The sequence below is a fragment of the Lonchura striata genome, chromosome 4 (genome assembly GCF_050655825.1).
Source record: "Lonchura striata isolate lonStrDom1 chromosome 4, ASM5065582v1, whole genome shotgun sequence".
Taxonomy (NCBI): domain Eukaryota; kingdom Metazoa; phylum Chordata; class Aves; order Passeriformes; family Estrildidae; genus Lonchura; species Lonchura striata.
Genome location: NC_140706.1, coordinates 4,189,512 through 4,209,230, shown reverse-complemented (window position 1 = coordinate 4,209,230; position 19,719 = coordinate 4,189,512). Strand labels below are relative to the sequence as shown.

At 41.9% G+C, this 19,719-nt stretch overlaps 2 protein-coding genes across 4 annotated transcripts in view; one reads left to right on the top strand and one right to left on the bottom strand.

Annotated features, from left to right (window-relative positions):
• Positions 1-19,719, bottom strand: part of CTNNA2 (catenin alpha 2) — a 475,172-nt gene that overhangs the window by 161,251 nt on the left and 294,202 nt on the right. The gene's annotated exons all lie outside the window — the stretch shown is intronic.
• Positions 3,111-9,781, top strand: LRRTM1 (leucine rich repeat transmembrane neuronal 1). The gene has a single exon (XM_021535755.4). The coding sequence runs from the start codon at positions 4,094-4,096 to the stop codon at positions 5,654-5,656; it is 1,563 nt and encodes a 520-aa protein (XP_021391430.1). The 5' UTR covers positions 3,111-4,093; the 3' UTR covers positions 5,657-9,781.

Here is a 19,719-nt window from a genome sequence, read left to right as displayed (position 1 = left end):
AGCAGCCACATTCTGATCTCACCCCATCTGTCCTGGATTGCAAATTAAGGTAAGGTAAATATCCAGGCACAAACAGTAAAGGAATATCTAAGGGATTAGCAAGAATTAAAATATTCTGAGGCCAGTTTAATTGTATGGGACATTTAATGGCTGGACTGGATGGTCTTAAAAGTCTTTTCCAATCTTGATGATTCTATGATTAATCTGAACACAATATTAAAAAGTATGTAGAGCAAATATATTAAAAAGTGTTTTTCTTTTCCATCCTGAACAATTCTGACCATTGCTGCCACTGAATTATCTTTGTCATGATTACAAGAAGGAGCTTTCCACTTAAACTTTCTAAAACTTTATTCATGTTGCTCTTCTTGTAACCTACTTTACTTTGATTTAATCAAGCTCCTTTAAACACATACAAACTTAGTTTGCCATTCTTAAAATGTTTTATAATAGCACATTTAATAAAGCTAATTTAAATCTGCTAATTTATAGAGACTTGCCAGAGGCTTTGAAACTTCAGAAAATGTGTAAACTTAACAGTTTGGCTGTGATAACAGCTCAGACAGTGGAAATTAAGCCTTTTGCATTACAATCATCTTCAAAGTGGATTCCTGGTTTGATTGCCAAAAGGGTACATTGCAAAAATACAGTAGGACACCAATTTACTAAAGATAATTTCAGATGTCCCAGTTCTTGAATTTGGTCACAACTGTGCCTCAACATCACAGCCTCAAACGTACGCTGAGGTCTCTCATTTTACGAGTACCTGGATTCTTTTTTACAACCAAATTTTGGGTAAGAGCAGAGTTTCTTATTCAACAGCCCTCTGTTAGAGCTCTGAGAGAGTGCACTTAGGGCCATTAATTCTGGGTCCCTAATTCTGGTTGTCAGTCTTCCAGCTGCTGCTATATAGGTTTGCTACTGTCTGCTCTAATTCCTGCCTTTGAAAACCAAATGATAATGGATTATATGCCAGAGTGGGAATGGGCACATTGGTTGGGATCCAAGCTGTATCCCAGGTGATAACAAGAAGCAGTGAAAAAAAAAAAAAATCAGCTCTTTGGTGATGTATCAGGGAGCTTCATCTCTACTAGAAGAAGACTTTACACATAGCATTTAAATGGTAACTAAGTGATCCATATCATTATCTGATTTGCAGAAAATGGTAGCTTTCCTTGAAGAGATAATTGAAATTTTCAGGGCTACAGTTGCAGACCTCTCCCCAAATTTTTACACGGGAGAAGGCATTAAGGCTTCCCCCAGGGTTGTAGATTTTGAAGGGACATAATCTCATTGCTTTCAAGCTTTTTTCAGTGTCTGTTAAGTTCAAGTCATCCTTTAATTTTTTTCCCCTGCTAATTGCACCAAAATATTCATCAAGGCAATCTGGAATATATTCTTGTATGGGGTTTTTTAGTCTCTCCTGCTTCAATGCTTTTTCTGTCAGTTCTGTTACTGCTTTCCTTCCTGCTTTTGTGTACCGAGAAACAAAATTAAGGTGTACTGCAACCAGTGGACACTTGCATAAACAGCCTGCTTTGAATAAAACTGCATGATCTGGAGAGAGGAAAACCACCTTCAGCTCTCCTGCACAAATGCTAAAACATAGATGAGGTTCATATACTATTAAAGCATCACATTTTTGCTTTGAGACCACTGAAATGTTGTGAAGAGCAGAAAAATGTAAATAAACTGAACAGGGAGCATAAAAGCACATCGACCCCCAGGTTCTGAAACTGCAATTTAAATGGTTTATATTTGTAATTTATTTAAGACTCTTTCTGGCAAATCCATTAGTAATGAATCTCCTTCACACATTTTTATTTTTATGCACAACAGCTTTAAGTTTGCCAGGACTTCTGCAAAGCAACTTTTACTGCATCAAATTACTGCATTCCTTGATCTCTCCTAGCACACACTCACAGCAGCCACACTCAAACACAATGTTTAGCTCTGCAACAGACACCTCCAAAACAAGGTATTTCTTTCAAATTAACACAGCTGTGAAAAAGAAAGCAAACACAATGGTTTTGCCCTGTCCCTCCAGCATTTTGCATCCGATGTCCACTTAAAATCAGCACGATCCTCTGCAATCCTTGCATGCTAAATCCGTGTGTCCGTGTGGAACTTCTTCATTGGGTATTGATGCAGAATTGGGAGCTGTCAGCTCCGATCGCTCTCACCAGCACAGGGGCTTGAGATTCTATTTCATAATAGGAAAAGATGGCCAGCGTTTTCCTGACAGAAATACCATTCATTTTTCAGTCAGTAAAAATTACAGAGATCACTGATGATGCCTTTCCCATAGAGAATGAAGACTGCAAATTATCCAGCAAAGATTTTTTTTTTCTTGGTGCACAAAACAAAAACCAGTACGATCTGCTAAACTTATTAACTGATGGGGTTTGAAACCCCCTCTTTGCATGCTGCCGACACGCTCACAGCAACCTATGCATTGATCTTATTCAAAAAGCACAGTAATCTTTATGCTGCTAGAATTTGAGTTCTGTGTGCTATAGCATACACTGCAAAGAAAAAGGAAAAAAAAAAGAGAAAAAAAAAGCCTTTAGGAAAAGCATGTGCTGAACACACAAAATATGCAGGATGGAAAAAGACCAAATGTAATTAAAGCTTATATGAAATGAGACATTCCTATTTACAGAGCTCAGGCTCCATTTCTATGAGAAAGAATGCACAGAATTTCAAATCATGCTCTATTTAGACAATGTCAGAAGAAAAAAAAAACACATTTTCCCCCCACATACCCCTCAACCCCCCACCCAAAGACCAAAAAGCAAATCTCATCATCGGAATTAGAGAGAAAAAGCAATCCAAAGAGACTGGTTTACATATTCCTTCCCAAACCAAGTAATCGAGTCTCTCCCTCTCCTGGCTAATAGCTTATAAATTCAGACTTTAAACAAAAGCATCCGAGAAAAAAAAAAAAAAAAAAAAAAAAAAAAAAAAGAGAGAGAAAGAATCCTAATTCTCAAGCTTCCTACTTAGCACTGCCTCGCTTTTGATGATTTGTGCGGCTGTGTGTGCGTGCCTGTTTGAGAAATGGCGAGATAGGCTTAAAGTATTTTCCATTTCATCAAAGAGCATATATTACTTTCCTGGTTCGCTCCGATGTTGGTTTTATGCCCACCCCTTTTCAATCTGCCCATGTCTGAGATGCACAGTGCAGGCGTACAATCATGAGCAGCTTACGACACTCAGTGAACACTGGGTGCCTCTGCATGCTCTAGCAACATACTGCTCAGCTGAAGGGAAGGGATTCTTGCTGTCTCTCTCTGCTCTAAGCATCACCTAACAAGCAAAGCGAACAAAGAATGGGAAATAAAGCGACCCTTAGCCGGTCTGTGAATGAATGGTAACCGCTCTCTGGAGTAAAGGTTGTGCCGGTCCATGGTCGTTGCAAATGATGGACATTAAACAGATTGACAAATCCTGTGGAGTCGTTAGTAAAGAGTTTGGAGTTTTTTTCACGCCACAGTGTTAACTGCAGAGGAAAGGACAGAGGGAGAAGGAGAAGATCAAGCTCATGTACATAGTTCTGAAACTTGCAGGTCCTAGGAGGCAGCTCAAAAGCTAGCTGGACAAGCCTTTCGCTCGTTGAGCAGAAGCGAAGTGAGGCATTGTGAGCTTGCCAGCCTTGCACAACATTGAAAGGCACTGAATTTGTAGCACAGAGGGGTCTTTTTTAGCTCTGCATATAATTAGTCCAAACACAAAGGAAGCAACTGAATGGAGGTTGTCACTCTCTGGAAAAGGGTGGGTAAGACACTTTTTAATTAAATTCTTTCATGAAGAAAGATTTTTTTTTTCCTTTGCTGCAGCATTTAACATGAACAAAATCACTATCATTTTACCTTTGAATGTCTGTGAACTTTAATGCTGCACAGCTCCTGCATGCTATAAAGTGAAATATTTGCCTCTGTGTTTGTTCTGTTTGCTGTTTTGCTTTGGTTTTCGGGCTTTGTTTCGTTGGTTTGCCTTTTTTTTTTTTTTTTCCTCCCTTAAATAAAATATGATGTAGAATTTGAAAAGACTCAATGGACATTCTCAAGCATATTTGGAAATATTCTTGCTAATGGATTTCCTTCTTATTGGTCTCTGTTTAAACTGGCTGCTGAGGAAGCCCCCGGGGTTGATATTGTGTACGCTGGGTATCTTTTCTAAAATGCTTCCAGCTGTGAATAGTGGGTGTCCACAGCTCTGTCGGTGTGAGGGCAGGCTTTTGTACTGTGAATCACTGAATCTCACAGAGATGCCTCGCAACCTGTCGGGCATGATGGGCTTGTCTCTGCGGTACAACAGCCTTTCAGAGCTGCATGATGGACAGTTCACAGGGTTAATGCAGCTCACGTGGCTCTATCTGGATCACAATCACATTTGCTCAGTGGAGGGGAATGCCTTTCAAAAATTGCGGCGAGTTAAGGAGCTCACCCTGAGTTCCAACAAAATAACCCAACTGCCCAACACCACTTTCCGCCCCATGCCAAACTTGCGCAGTGTGGATTTATCATACAACAACCTGCAGTCTTTGGAGCCTGACCTGTTCCACGGGCTGAGAAAACTGACAACTTTGCACATGCGGTCGAACGCCATCAAGTTCGTGCCAGTGAGAATTTTTCAGGACTGTCGCAGCCTGAAGTTTCTAGACATAGGATACAATCAGTTAAAGAGCCTGGCTCGAAACTCTTTTGCTGGCTTGTTCAAACTCACTGAGCTGCACCTCGAGCACAATGACTTGGTGAAAGTGAATTTAGCCCATTTTCCCAGGCTCATCTCCCTGCACTCCCTCTGCTTGCGAAGGAATAAAGTTACCATCGTAGTAAACACTTTGGACTGGATATGGCAACTCGAAAAGATGGATCTCTCCGGCAACGAAATCGAATACATCGAACCTCACGTTTTCGAAAGTGTACCTCATCTCAAATCCCTGCAGCTGGACTCCAACCGGCTGACCTACATCGACTCCCGAGTCCTCGACTCCTGGAAGTCCCTCACGAGCATCAGCCTCTCCGCCAACGCCTGGGATTGCAGCCGGAACGTCTGCGCCCTGGCCTCCTGGCTGAGCAACTTCCAGGGTCGCTACGACAGCAACCTGCTCTGTGCCACCCCCGAGTACGCCCAGGGAGAGGATGTTTTGGACGCCGTCTACGCCTTCCACTTGTGCGAGGACGTCGACCCCACGAGCGTCAACACCTTCTCCCCGGTGACCAACAACAGCGAGCAGACGCTGGGCTATGGCTCGGCCACCGCCACCTACGACGCGCCCGACGGCGACGAGGACCGGACCACGTACGCCGTCACCATCACCATGCCCGGCGAGAACTCCGAGAACGCCGTGCAGATTCACAAGGTGGTGACGGGCACCATGGCACTGATTTTTTCCTTCCTCATCGTGGTTTTGGTGTTGTACGTCTCCTGGAAGTGCTTCCCAGCCGGCTTAAGGCAACTGAGACAGTGCTTTGTCACACAGCGCAGGAAGCAGAAGCAAAAACAGACCATGCACCAAATGGCTGCCATGTCAGCCCAGGAGTATTATGTTGATTACAAACCCAACCACATTGAGGGAGCCCTGGTGATCATTAATGAGTACGGATCTTGCTCCTGTCACCAGCAGCCAGCGAGGGAATGCGAGGTGTGATTTTCCTTTGGGATTTAAACAGTGTGCAACCAAATAACAACGTGCAGGCAGACAGTGGCACGGGGTGGGGGGGGGGGTTGCTGGGCTTTCCTGGTGATTTCTGACGTGCACCCATACCCAAATTGTTTAAGAGGGGCTGTCCGAGAGACTTGATATTTTAGCTTTATCGTGTCTTAAAAACCTTCAGGACAGCCAATCTTAAGGTTTCATATGCTAATACTCCCTTTGAAGATCTGTCAATATTCAGGAATCTGAGAGTGTAAAAAAGGTACCAATTATTGATCTTTTGTAAACTAAGGAAACTGTTTAAAATAAAAAAAAATAGCATTTACAGTTTTTACAGACTGGTGTATATTACATGGATGGTTCCCTGTATACAAAATGCAACAGTTTAACCTCTCCATGCTGAGTGTTGAAATGAAAAGTCGAGGAGCAAAGAAGCCACGTAAAATAGAAAGCTTAAAATGACCCATGTGGCTTCCCATTGTAATTAGCACACATTCATGTGCATCATGTTGCTGAAGATATGAAGCATGACACTGGAATTCTATTTTTGTTAATGTGCTACCTTTAACTGGACGTCAGTATAAAGAGCCAGAGCAGCTCAGAAAGGCTGAAGTTTTGACTGTGTCACTAGGACAGGATTTCTGAGGATTTTTAAGTACAGCTCACTTGTTAGTTGCTGTAAGATCCATAAAAACTGCATTATAACCCCTAAAAGTATTTTGTATCAAAACTGATGCTAATTGTGAAGACTCACTAGCAAAAAACAACCAACAAAACCCAAACAAGTGAAGCACTGCCAAAATGTGCTCTACGGAATTTTCTTTAATATTAAAAAAAAACCCAAAAACGTGCTGAATTTAAGGGTTTTTACTTGCATTTACCATTTTATGCTTTTTGAGCTATACCACAAGCAAAGACCCCCTCACTTTGTGCCCTGTGGTGCCATGGTGAACGGAGAAGAGCAAAAGCAATTATTTGGGTCTCAGTGGTGAAACTCAAGAGCAAAACCACTGTCAGGGTAGGACAGAGAGTTTTCAGAGCACCCTTCTGGGTCTTGTAGTAAAGTACTGGCAAAGCCCAGCTCGTGTCCCTCCCTTCCACCACCATTCACTAACAAAACAACCCCCAAACCTCTGCAGAGGCTGGAGGCAGATGTACCCTCCTTACCAAGGACTGAAAAATGGCATTGATGGATATAAGCAGTGATTTCATGATGTAGAACCCCACAGCTGTTTTATCTGACTGCCCTTAAATAAAGGCTTCCTTTCCTTGTATTTTGGGTTTTTCATTCTAGAATGTGAACAAGCAACCGATTGATCTTTTCAGCAGCTCCTCTCAAACTAATTGACGATGAGGGAGTTTTATAACATCAGGCAGAGCATCTTGAAATATTCTTCCTACAGCATTACATGTAAATAAAATGTTATGGATAATGAACTGGGTGACATTTCTGTGCTTTGTACATGCTTCTCTATCCTCAGGTTACTACCAAGAGAGGAGGAATTCCAAAATTTGACATGTATTTTAATGTAACACAGATTTTTTTTTTCCTTTTTCATTGCATTAAAGTGCTATCTACTCTTACAAGGGTACAGCAGGCTTATAAAGCAGAAAAACAGGCACAGAAGAAATAATTTGTTTTCTTGAATAGCAGGTTTTAGCCATTAATTTTAAATGTAAAGAGTAAAATTTGTATTTCTTTTCTGACTAAAACTATTTTTAAGGAGTCAGAACTTATTTTCCTCTATTTGGTACATCTCATACTGTTTATTATAAAACATAAAAAATAGTCTCGTAATCAAAATTTTTACTCAGTGAGACTGTAATGTCATCTGTGAAAGCAATGAGATTATGTACTGGGTGAGGCCAGTTTCACAGAAAATTTAAAGAAAATCAACTGCTTTTTTTTTGCCTAAAGCCACTGCAAATTCACCCACAGCTCTCAAACAAGCAAGCACTGTTAAACCCAGGCTTTTCTCTCTTGAAACAAATGCACATTTCTCTCACTGTGCCTCAAGCCCACAAGGGCCTGATCCATCCTGAAACTCCCAAGTGACCTGAGGGGTTGAGTGTGCACGTACAAACCTAACAGGAGGGGCAGAGGGAAGGTACAGAGCCCCTCTTCCCTGGGTTCTTGACAATGTTTGAAGCAAAAGTACTTTATGCCATGCTAACTGAGGGCCTAGCTGTATTTATTATCCCCATTAAACCCTTCTCTGAAATCAACAGGGATTTTAACTGTGAAAACTTGGCTGTCTAACTTTGGGCTATGTGTTCCCCAGGCCCCCAGGCAGCACTTGGTTACAGCCACTTGCCAGGAAGGTTCCAAAATCAAACAAGGTTGTTCAAATACTGTCTGCATATGATAAAACAAAATATGAACTGGCTTTATTTTGATAATGACCCCCTGTTGCTATCAGGAAATGTGTTGGTGCAGTCATGGTTTTGCCCCTGTGAACCTGAGACAAGCCTGATACCAACAAACAATCATCCCGTGGTTGTATTTCCGTGTATTTTTAGAATTTTTGTGGGTTGTATTTGAAACACACGAGTGACTGCACCCCTCTGGAGTCATCCCTGCTGTTTATTGGTGTTAGCAACCTCCAGTTATGTTTGCAAAGACGTGAGCAATTCTGCCTTTGGAATTTATTCACCTCTGTGCTCCATGCATCTCACATTGACAGCCCAAGGAAACGGAACAGAGCATTTTTCTTTGAAGGCGCAGTGATTTCTTGAGTGGGAGCTGATTTGGGGTTTGCCTGTTGCCACTTCTCCTGGGGAGAGGTGATGCCCACCAATGGCTTGCCACCCTGAGCAGGATGATGGATGGATCCCTCCATGGAGAGCACAGCACTTATTAAAGGATGTATTTCAAAATCCTCATGCAGAAATCTTTTCTAAGGGTAATCCCTTCTAGAGACAACCTCCTGGTGATCTCCAGAGGATTTCTGGAGATCTTGACACCCTCTGAATATTTGCTGGAGAAGAGAGGGTGTCACTGCTGTTACGTGGCATGAAGGAACTCCACAGGGTGCCCACATCCAGGCTGAAAATTTTACATGAAATATGTTTGGGTAATAAAGAAATAAAAGAGCCTATATGTCCCTTCAATCCAGCTATTGCAAATCCAGTTATTCATCCTGCTCCAGGCTACTTGCATTGGTGTATAGAGAGTTATTATATTTGTACTGCATTTAGAGCAACTGCAGGGACAGATTTTCCCCAATTCTTTCTTCCAAATTTTGTGTTCAACAACTGCCCAAAGATAAGTTATTCCCTCTCTTTTGACGCCCTTATTCTGGCCTATTAAATGGCTCCAAAATCAAAAGAAAGAAAAAAAGGAAAAAAATATGCTTTTCGGGTGAGTTGTGAACAATGTTTTGTCTATGAAATACTTGGGGAATATCAAAGGAGGGGAAATATTTTAAATATTCCCTTCTTGATGTTCCACTTAATAGGACTAATCTCCCTTTTATAATTAGGTAATTAACATTATTATTTTTTTAAATTTAACTGTCTTTTTGCACACAAGACAGGGTAAAAGACAAGCAAAAGAACTACCTTTCCTGAAGCTGGTTAGCAGTACCAGGGTTACAGATCTCTAATATGCATTCTCTTGCTGCTAACATCAATATCCACTCACAGTGCACCCAGTGCTGAAGGAACTGTTGCTGTGTATGCTTTGAATGTATATAAGGGATGATTTCTTTTCCTTTCTGCCTTTTTTTTTCCTTCCTTTCTGTACTACTTTAAAAAGAATGGTATGAAACCACAGAATCAATGCTAATGTACCACATTCTGTTTCTGGCCTGAAAATATAAAATACAAAGAAATTCTGTAAAAGGTGCCAATTCCCTCCTTTGCCATGTCTGGGTGCTGCAGGGGGTGAGCCCAAGGGATGACCCATTCCTTGTGGTCACAGCAAGGCTGCCCTGGACCAGGCTGATCCAGCTCCCTGCCTACCTGTGCCACAGAAAGACCATGAACCATCCCTAAAGGCATTTTTGTATGCTTTAATATATTCTCTGTGTTTTCATGGCTAAGGCATTGAGGGGTAGTTGAAATGAGTCTATTTGATAATCTTCTTCAGTGCTGATAAAAAACCCCAAACAACCCTCATTTGCTTTTGAGATGGACTACATTTGTTCCTTGTGTGAGTCTCATTCTGCATTAACAGCAAAAGGACTCTCTGAGTCCCCCTTCCTCCCCCCTCCAGCTTCTACAGTGGTATTCAGAATGGCAAAAAAGGAGTGTTTAATGAGGAAGCTCATTTCTAGTGCTATTATAATAATAATAGCAGTGATAATAATGAAATTAAGAGGAGACAAAAGATAAGAGGAAAGACTGGAGTAATGGCAACCAAACTCAGGGTGTTTCTGGATTTCTCTGCCTTTTCCTTTTGTAAAGATGGTTAACCTAAAGAAGCAGCACAGATGAAAAACCAAGACTGAGGGTGGGTGGAGAAAGCAGTTTTAAAAACTATGCAAGCTGGGATGAAACAGCTTCTGCAAAGGAGGGTACACCACTAAATAGCTCCATTCAGCAGGAGAGAGAAAAGGAAGGGTTGAAGGGACAGGATGAAAGGGAAGATGAGAGCTGGTGAGAAGGCAAGGGGGGCACTGTGCACACATGGGAAATGAGATTTCTCCGTGCCTTCCCCTCCCACGTCTGGGCTGTGGCAAGGACAACAGCAGGGACTGAAGGAAGATGCCCAGCATCTCTGTCTCTGCCCTGCCTTTCCCAGCAGACGCTTCCCCAAACACACGTGTCCAGTCATTTCCCCCAACACCTCCCTGTCCCCTGGGAGCACAGTGCCCTCATCCATCACTCTGCCTGCCCAGCTCCTGCGCTGTGCCTCTGCCACCACTTCTTTGGGCTGGATTTCTTAGCTACCCTAGTCACAGCTCACCAGAGACTTGCTAAAAAAATTGACTTTTCTACCCAATATATATATATATATTTTTTTTTTTTTTTTAAGAAACCCTCATCTAGAGGGATGGATGATCTTGAGCTACTGCGGATTCTCCTGCTAATTATATCTACACTCATAGTCAGCTTTCACATTCACAGCTCTAATGACAAACAGATCTGAGATATTTTTGCTGTGTTCAATTTACCATTATGCATCAAGGTTATACTTTGCCTTGACCTGCCCAACCCAGTCTAATATTAACAAATTGAGCATTTATGCGAGTTCCTTTCCAAGCATGAAGTTGATTAGGAATTTAGGAAATGCTGGTGATTTAAAGATTAACCTTTCATATAATTACTGACATAAACCAGAGCTATTAAGGTATTAGAAACAACTATTCAGAGCATATTCTACATTAAAAATCAAATCACATTTAGAGCCATGCGAAAGACTTTCCATACCAGCCAATCTTTTTTTTTTTTTTTTTTAAACAGCAGAAGAAAAACCTGGTGAAAGGAAAGGAGTAAGCACAGCCTACCTCTAAAGTTATGGGGAGGAAAGCAAAGCTATAAAAATAATACAGAAACCAAGCAACAGTCTTCTGCTGGCAAGACACAGCTTGTAATTGGGTGGGTGGCTGTGAAGAGCTGAGATGAATGCTGCAGAGCACTGTAATTTTACTGCACCCTGTCTGCTCTAAAGTGAACATATTTGCAATGAAATCTGCATTTCTGTGAGAACAGGGCAATTGGATTTTATAGGGTTTTTTTTGTTTTGGTTTGGGGTTTTTTTATTATTAAGATCACATCACTTGTTGACATTCAGGCACAATTCTTGAGGTTTTAAAGCAATTACTGTTCTTACTCCCTTTGCTGGGGTGATATCTGGGGGAGACAGTCAAAGGGAAGAGGCTGCACTGAAAGGAGTTTGAGCTCCAAGTCCAAGATTTGCATCACAAGAGAAAAAAATTCAGTTGAAAATAAACACCAGCTTTTCACCTTTCCCTCCATCTCCCCTCTTCCTAAAAATCCAAATATGCACATCGCTGATAAAAATCAGAGCTAGGTGGCAGTGCTAAAGGATTAATACTATGCACATCTGTGCTTGGCAAACAGCACCTACTATTCTGCTAAGGCACTTTTATTTTAAATCATTTCCCTGCTCTCATGTTCTTCACATCCTCACCATGCACAGCCAGAAAGATGTCTTTCAGCACGGGTGCTATGGGAACATGACCAATTCCCTTCAATTTCTGAGCTAAAAAAGACTAAATCTAAGATTTCAAAGACAATAGGTAAGTAAAAAAATCTACTTCATCACTGAATTATCACTTTTAGCACAGCAGATTCTTCAACTGGCGTGATTAGACACTAAGCCCAGATATTCATTTATTATCAACTTGAATCTGGCCCTTTTTGCTGATGTGCCTTCCTCCTACGAGCAGAACAGATCACGAGACTGGAAGAAGGGTTGAATTTTTTTTGGCAAAATCTAGGATATAAAAAAAATATATATGGACACAATCAAATTGATTTAAGGGCTGATCCAATGGAAAAAAAAAATGCAGTTTCTGTATAGCAGATCTTCCTGCAGTAGCACACCTCTGTACCCTAGTGGTTACAGTCAGGTATGAGCAAACATCCTCCTGAGAGCTGGGGGATTCAAACTGAAAACAGATTTCTGAATTCCTTTCAAAATATATAGTTTTCCCTCTAATTTTTAACCCTTCTTACCCATTCTCACATTTTTCATTCCCAGAGCCTCACAGGCAGGGTGAACCAAAAAACAGGAGAGGGAGGAGGAAGAGGAGAGCCCTGAAAATCCCAAACTAACCTGCAAGAACAGTACACAGCTATTGAATTCCTGAGGTTTTGAGCCTTTTCACAACTGTCAGCCCTTTGAAACATGTCTGCTATCAACCCTCTTTGCAGGATGAGAGGTAAAGTGAGCTCCCAAGAGTAAACCTGGATCTGTCTTTGTGGTCCAGTGCCTCTCTGACAGCCTGGCTTGCTTAGAGAGCCTGGTAAATATTAAAGAATGTTAATAATAATGAGATAAACCATCTAGGGATTTTTTTCCCACTCTTTTTTTTTTTTTTTTTTTTTTAACTTGGCTCTATAATAAAGCTTATCATGACAGAAAATTTACTTCTCTGATCCACATTATTTCCCAATGCATTTTTTTTCCACAGCAAACAAATTTGTGGCTGCTGCTCAAAGGTTTGCAATCCTCAGGCTAAAGAGGCCACTGGATGTCAAATGTTTACCTTAATTCCATGTAAATGTCACTCCATATTGGACATTTTCTGTTTCTTTACCAACGAATTCAGCTGCCTCCACCTTCACAAACCTTCCCCCTGCACCCTAACTCTTTTTCCAAACAGCACAGAACATGCTGCTCCTGTCAAATCAGATTCCCAAATAACAACTGGATGCCATGAATTTATTATGTAATTGCTGTTGTCTAATAAATTGGATGTGCATGCTATGGCCTGAGAGATGAAGAAATCATGGAGACAGAGAACAAGCAGGAGGAATGCAGCTGACATTCTCTCTCTGGGGAAAACCCACAAAACTGTATGGAACAGTGCTTGAGGAAGGTGGAGGGCACAGAGCACCAGCTAAAAAAAAAAAGGGGATTACATGGGATAGAAGAAATCACTGCTACAAAATAGACAGGAAAATTGTAAAGGGGACAGTGCTCATAACAGATGAATCAGAAAGAGATTTAGGTGATAACCAACACAGCTGACCCTCACCAGGTGATAACAAAACTCTGTAGTGATTTCTGATAACAAAATGAACCTATATAAACCTACATCTGCAGTGGGAAACAGAAATACACAAAGTCCCAGGGAGCTGAACCCTGGGCTTATTCCTGTGTCCATCTTGGCTTTGTCATGACTGGCTTTTTAGTAGATTTAAAAAAAAATAGATCGGTTTTTTTTATTGCTGTCATGCACAGAGCTGAACCCACGGAGATATTGCTTTGGCTTCATGGGGAATATGCTAAACCAAAAATTGTTTTCTCAATGGGTGGCACTTCCAGACTGAAGCAAACCTTCCTATATTGCTTTGTGTGTCTGTTTCTCTGATTCTAGCAACTGTTGGGAATTACATTAGGTTATTCGAGCTGGTAAAATGTAGAACTTCTCAAAAAAGTTCCCTGAGTAGTTTTATGAAGTTACATTCAGTATCTTTCCTAATAAGAGTTGAAAACTCTTTTTTTCCTCCTGGTTCTCTTTTCCCACCATGTAGGATACTCCAGCCCCAATCTGTCGTTTTTCATTAGCACAGGAGTCAAGCTATGGCTATTAATGAAAACTCTTAATGAGGATTTGATGAATAAGCCCTGGAAAATCAAACTTGAAACAAACAAGCTAAAATCTGTGTCAGATCTATTTTTTGTAGGTACTAGAAATTGGGAAATGAAGGCCTGTATAAAGCAGTAGGGAATTTAAAACAACAAATCATATTTGGACTTTTGAAGAGCTTTTGACAGGACATTCAGTTTCCCATAAATAAGACAAGCTCCATTGTCATAGAAAACTAGGTAGGAACTCAAAAATACAGTGGCCTTTTATTCATACAGGGAAAAAATGCAGCACAGTGTGGTCCCAGGGCCGAAACTGCTGAATCATCTCAGCTATGATCAGGAAATAGATGGTATTTTTCACATGACAGATTATTTATACTGTGAAAAATAATGGAAATCGTGTGGATGTGCAAAGGGACTTCCAAAGGCTGAAGCTTATATAAGCTTTGATGGATGAAATTCTGAATTGTCAACTACAAAGCAAAAGACAAGATATAAGGGAAACTGTTCATCTGCGCCTCGCTGATGTAAGTTATAGTCAACAACTGGACAGCTGTTTTCTAGGGTATTGCATTAAAACCTCTGCCCAGCGTGCAGAGAGGGGAAAAAAAAAGAGGAAAAAAGAAAAGTGGAATAACATCTCAAATGGAACAGCTCTCAAGAAATTAAATAGTGTGATAGAAACCACTCCTATGGCTTCAGCTAGAAAACTCTGTGAAGGCTAAGTTAGAAAAGGATCTAAGCGCTAGATAAGGATAAACTCCTGCCAGGTGAGAGGAGGAATGATTTGGGAAAGTTTGCCAGGAGGGAGGGAGGGAAGAAAGCAGCCCAAAAACAGCGGCACGAGAGCAAAACGTGGATCCACCCCCCCTCTAGTGGCCAGTCCCCACCGGCTGCTGCAGAAGCCACCCAAACCACCGGGCAGCAGCTTTAGAACAAGAACACACCCGTCGTTTTTATTCCCCGTTCAATTTGATGTTGTTTCACCGTATATTATTATTTCCTATTCCTCATTAAACTGCCTGCTGCACTCCTGTGTTGTTTCTTGTCATTACTCAGTGCACAAGCTGTTGTGCAGATGTATTTTTTTATTTTTTTTTATACCTGCCTGCAAGAAGAGGATACAGAGTGTGACAGGGGCCATGCACACCCTGGCATCAGGAACAATCATAAAATTAAAAAAAAAAAATATTTGAAAGCCACTGTACAAGACATCACCTATGCAAAAAAAAAAAAAAAAAAGGCATTAAAAACAAGGAACAGTTGTACAGAAATGGGAGCATGGAAGTAATTTGGTACACACATCCCTAAAACTTTTTAGATTAAAAAAGATACTGTTTTAGGATCAGCATCTGGGACAGGGCATATCATGCAGTGGATTTTTTTTTTTTTAATATTTCTTACTCATGGACCAGTCACCGAATTTCTGTGTTTCCAGCCAACCTGCACACCTGGGGAAACTGAGGCTGAGTGAACCCCCACATTCTGAACACACACAGGTTATTCTTGGCCATTTACTCCTTCCTCTGTCCTCTGTAGGACATGCACTAAAACTGGAAAATCCCTATTTTTACGAATTTTTCTGAATAATTCAATATAACAGACCATTTTCTGCTGCTATTTTTTAACAATCTACCCTGGAACACTTTGTGGAGAGGGGAGGAGATGCTGAGCTGGGTGCAGGGAGAGGCTGTGAGCCCTGAGCAGGAGCTCAGCCCTGTCTCTGGCTGAGGTAACACCAAACACTTTGTCAGAACTGGGTGCTTTGTTAAATTTGCACATTCTACCCCACAAAAAAAAAAAAAAAAAAAAAAAAAGAAAACAGAAGAAACCTGGAGCAGAAGTGAACATCCTTCAGCTGCATCTATTTCATCCCCAAGCTAATTTCAGTGTAGCAGGCTGGGCTTGTAAGGCAGATGAGAAGTCACAAGGAGTTACATTTGCCTCTTGTAAAAATCCTTCCATCACTTCAATTTTCTCAATCCCTGCTTCAATTGCCACCCTCAGCAGTGATTTTTAAGATGCAGCAGGTAAATATATGTATTTGATAGGGAGAAAGGTGATTTGCTAAGAAATTGCCTACGAATGTATTTTTAATTAAGGGCCTGTAAGACACGATGCACTCTTGTATGCATTTTAATAATTAAAGCAGGACTGCTGCCCTTCTATAAATTATTCTGAAATTACCTGTTGATTACCTAAGATGGTGCCTTGTTGTAATCTATGGTGGCTCAGATGGAGTTCAGAGCACCCTTAATTTAATTTGAATACTTAATTTGTTCAACTGAAAGTGAAGAATAAAATCACAAACAAGGCACATTTTGACTTCTCGCATGTTAAATTTAAAGAACAAACCCATATTCAATGTGTCTTGATAATGCGAGCTTGTTAAAAATAGTCAGATAACAGCTTATTCAAAAGATTTGTATATAATGATGTAAGTAATTTGCTCTTCCATTACCAAATTAATTCAAATTTCTGTACATGGCAAATATTATTTGCTATGTCTCTTCTGTGTGTATTCTGTGCTTCCAGAGGATTAAAGAAGGAATTTTGTCACTGAAATAGGAAAACAGATTTGCAGATGTAGCAATCTTGTAAAACCCTGAGCTCAGAAAAAAACATTTGCAATACCACAAAGAAGGAAAAATCATTTCCCAAATTGTCCCAAGTCTCTTCCTACTGAGATTAAAAGGACAATGATGCACCTCCTACGTGACTCTTTTCTACTGCCTGCAGCAACAGGCCAGCTCCCATTCCCTTCCTGTGATTAGGTTTAGGATTATTTCACGCCTGTCTCTTGGTTCCTATATTTGTCATGTTAGGCATTTTTTGCAAGGTGAACACAAGTTATTTTATTCAGAGGTGTGAAAAGAAAAAAAAAAGGAAAAAAAAAAAAAAAAGTACTGGTCCCTTGCTGCATTAGTCAGGTTTCCATCACTACGAAGTACAGCATCAATTGGGATGAAAACTCTAGAAATCACTTTTTTTTTTTTTTTAATTCTTGCCAACTACATAATTATGCCTCAAATGATTTTGTGCCAGGTGGTTTGGCTAACAGATGGAATGGTATATTTGCTCACTCTTCGTAAACCAAGCTCCTTTCAAAAGCGTGTGAGCCAAAAGTATCTACATTATTGATTGGCAGTTATATATGCCTAATAAGTAATTAAACTAGCTACAAATTACAGTGACTCCTGTGAGCATGAAAAAAACCCATACAGAAAATATGTGATTGTGTCTTTCCAATAACATTTTTAAATCATGGCAGATAAAAATATTGGTGTGAAACAATGCACTCCAGAGAAAAGGGCTTTGGTAGGAAGCACCTTAGGAATGTCTAAAGCAGGATGCTTTGCATACCAGGGATCCATGGGCTGAGAGAGGGACCTGGGAGAGCCTCAGGAGCTTCTGCAAGGCCAAGTGCAGGGTCCTGGCCCAGGATGAGGGACAAACACAAGGCTGAGTGGAGAATGGATGGAGAGCAGCCCTGGGGAGAGGAGGTGGGGGTGCTGGGGGTGCTGAGGATGCTGAGGGAGCTGAGGGTGCTGAGGGTGCTGGGGGTGCTGAGGGTGCTGAAGGTGCTGAGTGTTCTGAGGGTGCTGGGGGTGCTGGGGGTGTTGAGGGAGCTGAGGGTGCTGAGTGTTCTGAGGGTGCTGGGGGTGCTGAAGGTGCTGAGTGTTCTGAGGGTGCTGGGGATGCTAGGGGTGCTGAGGGAGCTGAGGGTGCTGAGTTTTCTGAGGGTGCTGAGGGTGCTGAGGGTGCTGGGGGTGCTGAGGGTGCTGGGGGTGCTGGGGTTGCTGAGGATGGGAGCTGTGCCTGCCCCAGCCCAGAACCCACCGTGGGCAGCAGGGGAAGGGGATTCTGCCCCTCTGCCCTGCTCAGGTGAGACCCCACCTGCAGAGCTGCCCCAGCTCTGATTCCCAACATGAGGAGGACTTGGAGCTGCTGGAGAGAGCCCAGAGGAGGCCACAGAGCTGCTCCAAGGACTGGAGCACCTCTGCTGTGGAGCCAGACTGGGACAGCTGGGAATGTTCACCTGGAGAAGAGAAGGCTCCAGGGAGAGCTCAGAGCCCCTTGCAGGGCCTAAAGGGGCTCCAGGAGAGCTGGAGAGGGACTGGGGACAAGGGATGGAGGGACAGGACAAGGGGGAATAGCTTCACACTGCCAGAGGGCAGGGTTAGCTGTGATACTGGGGAGAAATTGTTCCCTGTGAGGGTGGTGAGGCCCTGGCACAGGGTGACTGGAGAAGCTGTGGCTGCCCCTGGATCCCTGGAAGTGCCCAAGGCAAGGTTGGACCGAGCTTGGAGCAACCCGTTGGACCGAGCTTGGAGCAACCTGAGCTATTAGAAGGTGTCCCTGCCCACAGACAGGGTTGGATTGAGATGGGCTTTAAGGTCCCTTCCCACACAAGCCATTCTGTGATTCCATGATAAAATTAAAAGTTGCTCATGTAAGATGGTTTTTCACAATCCCAAATATTACCAAACTCTTACTGAACCAACTAGAGCCTGTGAGCAGATCTAACAAATGTAGGCAGCTTCTCAAGACTCTCCCAGACAGCATATCCTCAATATAACCACCACTCTGGAGGGAGAAATTAAACTGAGATAGAACAACGAGCTAACCATTGCTTTACCCATCCTGTATTGGGAGTTATCTGGGGTTCATTCATTTCTTGCCTGCACATCCCAGAAGGAAATCCAGAAACCTTTGTTATGCTGGAATGGCCAGGAGTCCATTTCATCAGGAGGTGTCACACTGTTTGGGAATGTGCTCAGCACACAGAGTAAAGCCAGCCTGGCTGGAAGGTGCTGCACTTGGAGCACACGTGCAGATCAAGGGTGCTGAGGAGGCACAGCAGGCCTCTGATGAACAGCACATGTCAGCAGGTATTTTCAAGCTGGAAACAGCCTGGAATTTTTCCTCCTGTGCCCATCAGCTGGGCTATAAAGGTACAAGAATTCTGCGACAGAGCCGACCCTGTCCCATTAAACATTTCCCTGAACATCTGCAAACATCGCTGATTTCCCAGCCTGTGTAATGATCCTCGTCATAATCCCACCAAGCCGAGGGCAGCAACAGATCCATTTCCCACCCAACCTTCCCATGGGAAAATAACAATTAATTTAAAAAAAATAAATAATGAGAAAAGCTTTTTGTCATAGCATATTAATATCTGTGCTACTGCTATCACAGAGCTGTGCCAGAAACATTGATTTAATAGGCACTGCAAAGCAATTACCATGCAAATAATATTAGCCAGCAATTTATTATTTTTTTTAGTGAAGTCCTTGTTTTGGCTAGCAGACCACAATAACAGATTCCAATAAAACTGGGTAATTGAAAGAAATTGCAAGTGTCTAAATAGCTGTGACACCAAACATATGAAGCAGCAGCTCTCAGCCTGGCCTATTGGTCTCCTTGTGATTTCAAATATGGACAACCTGGGGAGCCAACAAAGAAACAGCCTACACAGCAAAAAGAGAGCACTGAAGCAACCAGAAGGAAAGATACCAAGGAAAACTCTCTTCATAGTGACATTGGCAAGGAGGACAATGGAGAATAATGTACAGTGTTTTAAGCCTCTCAGAAAACAACATTCCTGCCTCAAAACCTTTCTTTTCCCCTGGTTTTCTTCATAAGAAATATATATTTTTTGAGGAAGTCTATATTTTTTGAAGCAATATATACTCATCTGTTTATAGCACAGGATTGGAGACTTGCTTAGATTAAGTGAAATGTTAATGTCCACATTCAGCTTCAGAAGTTGCCCATTGATCCTCTTGCTTTGCACTGATCAGAGCAACAGGATTTTACCTAAATCACT

What these genes read in the sequence shown, in the direction of transcription:
- LRRTM1 (XM_021535755.4), top strand. Translation starts at nt 4,094, where the DNA reads ATGGATTTCCTTCTTATTGGTCTCTGTTTAAACTGGCTGCTGAGGAAG.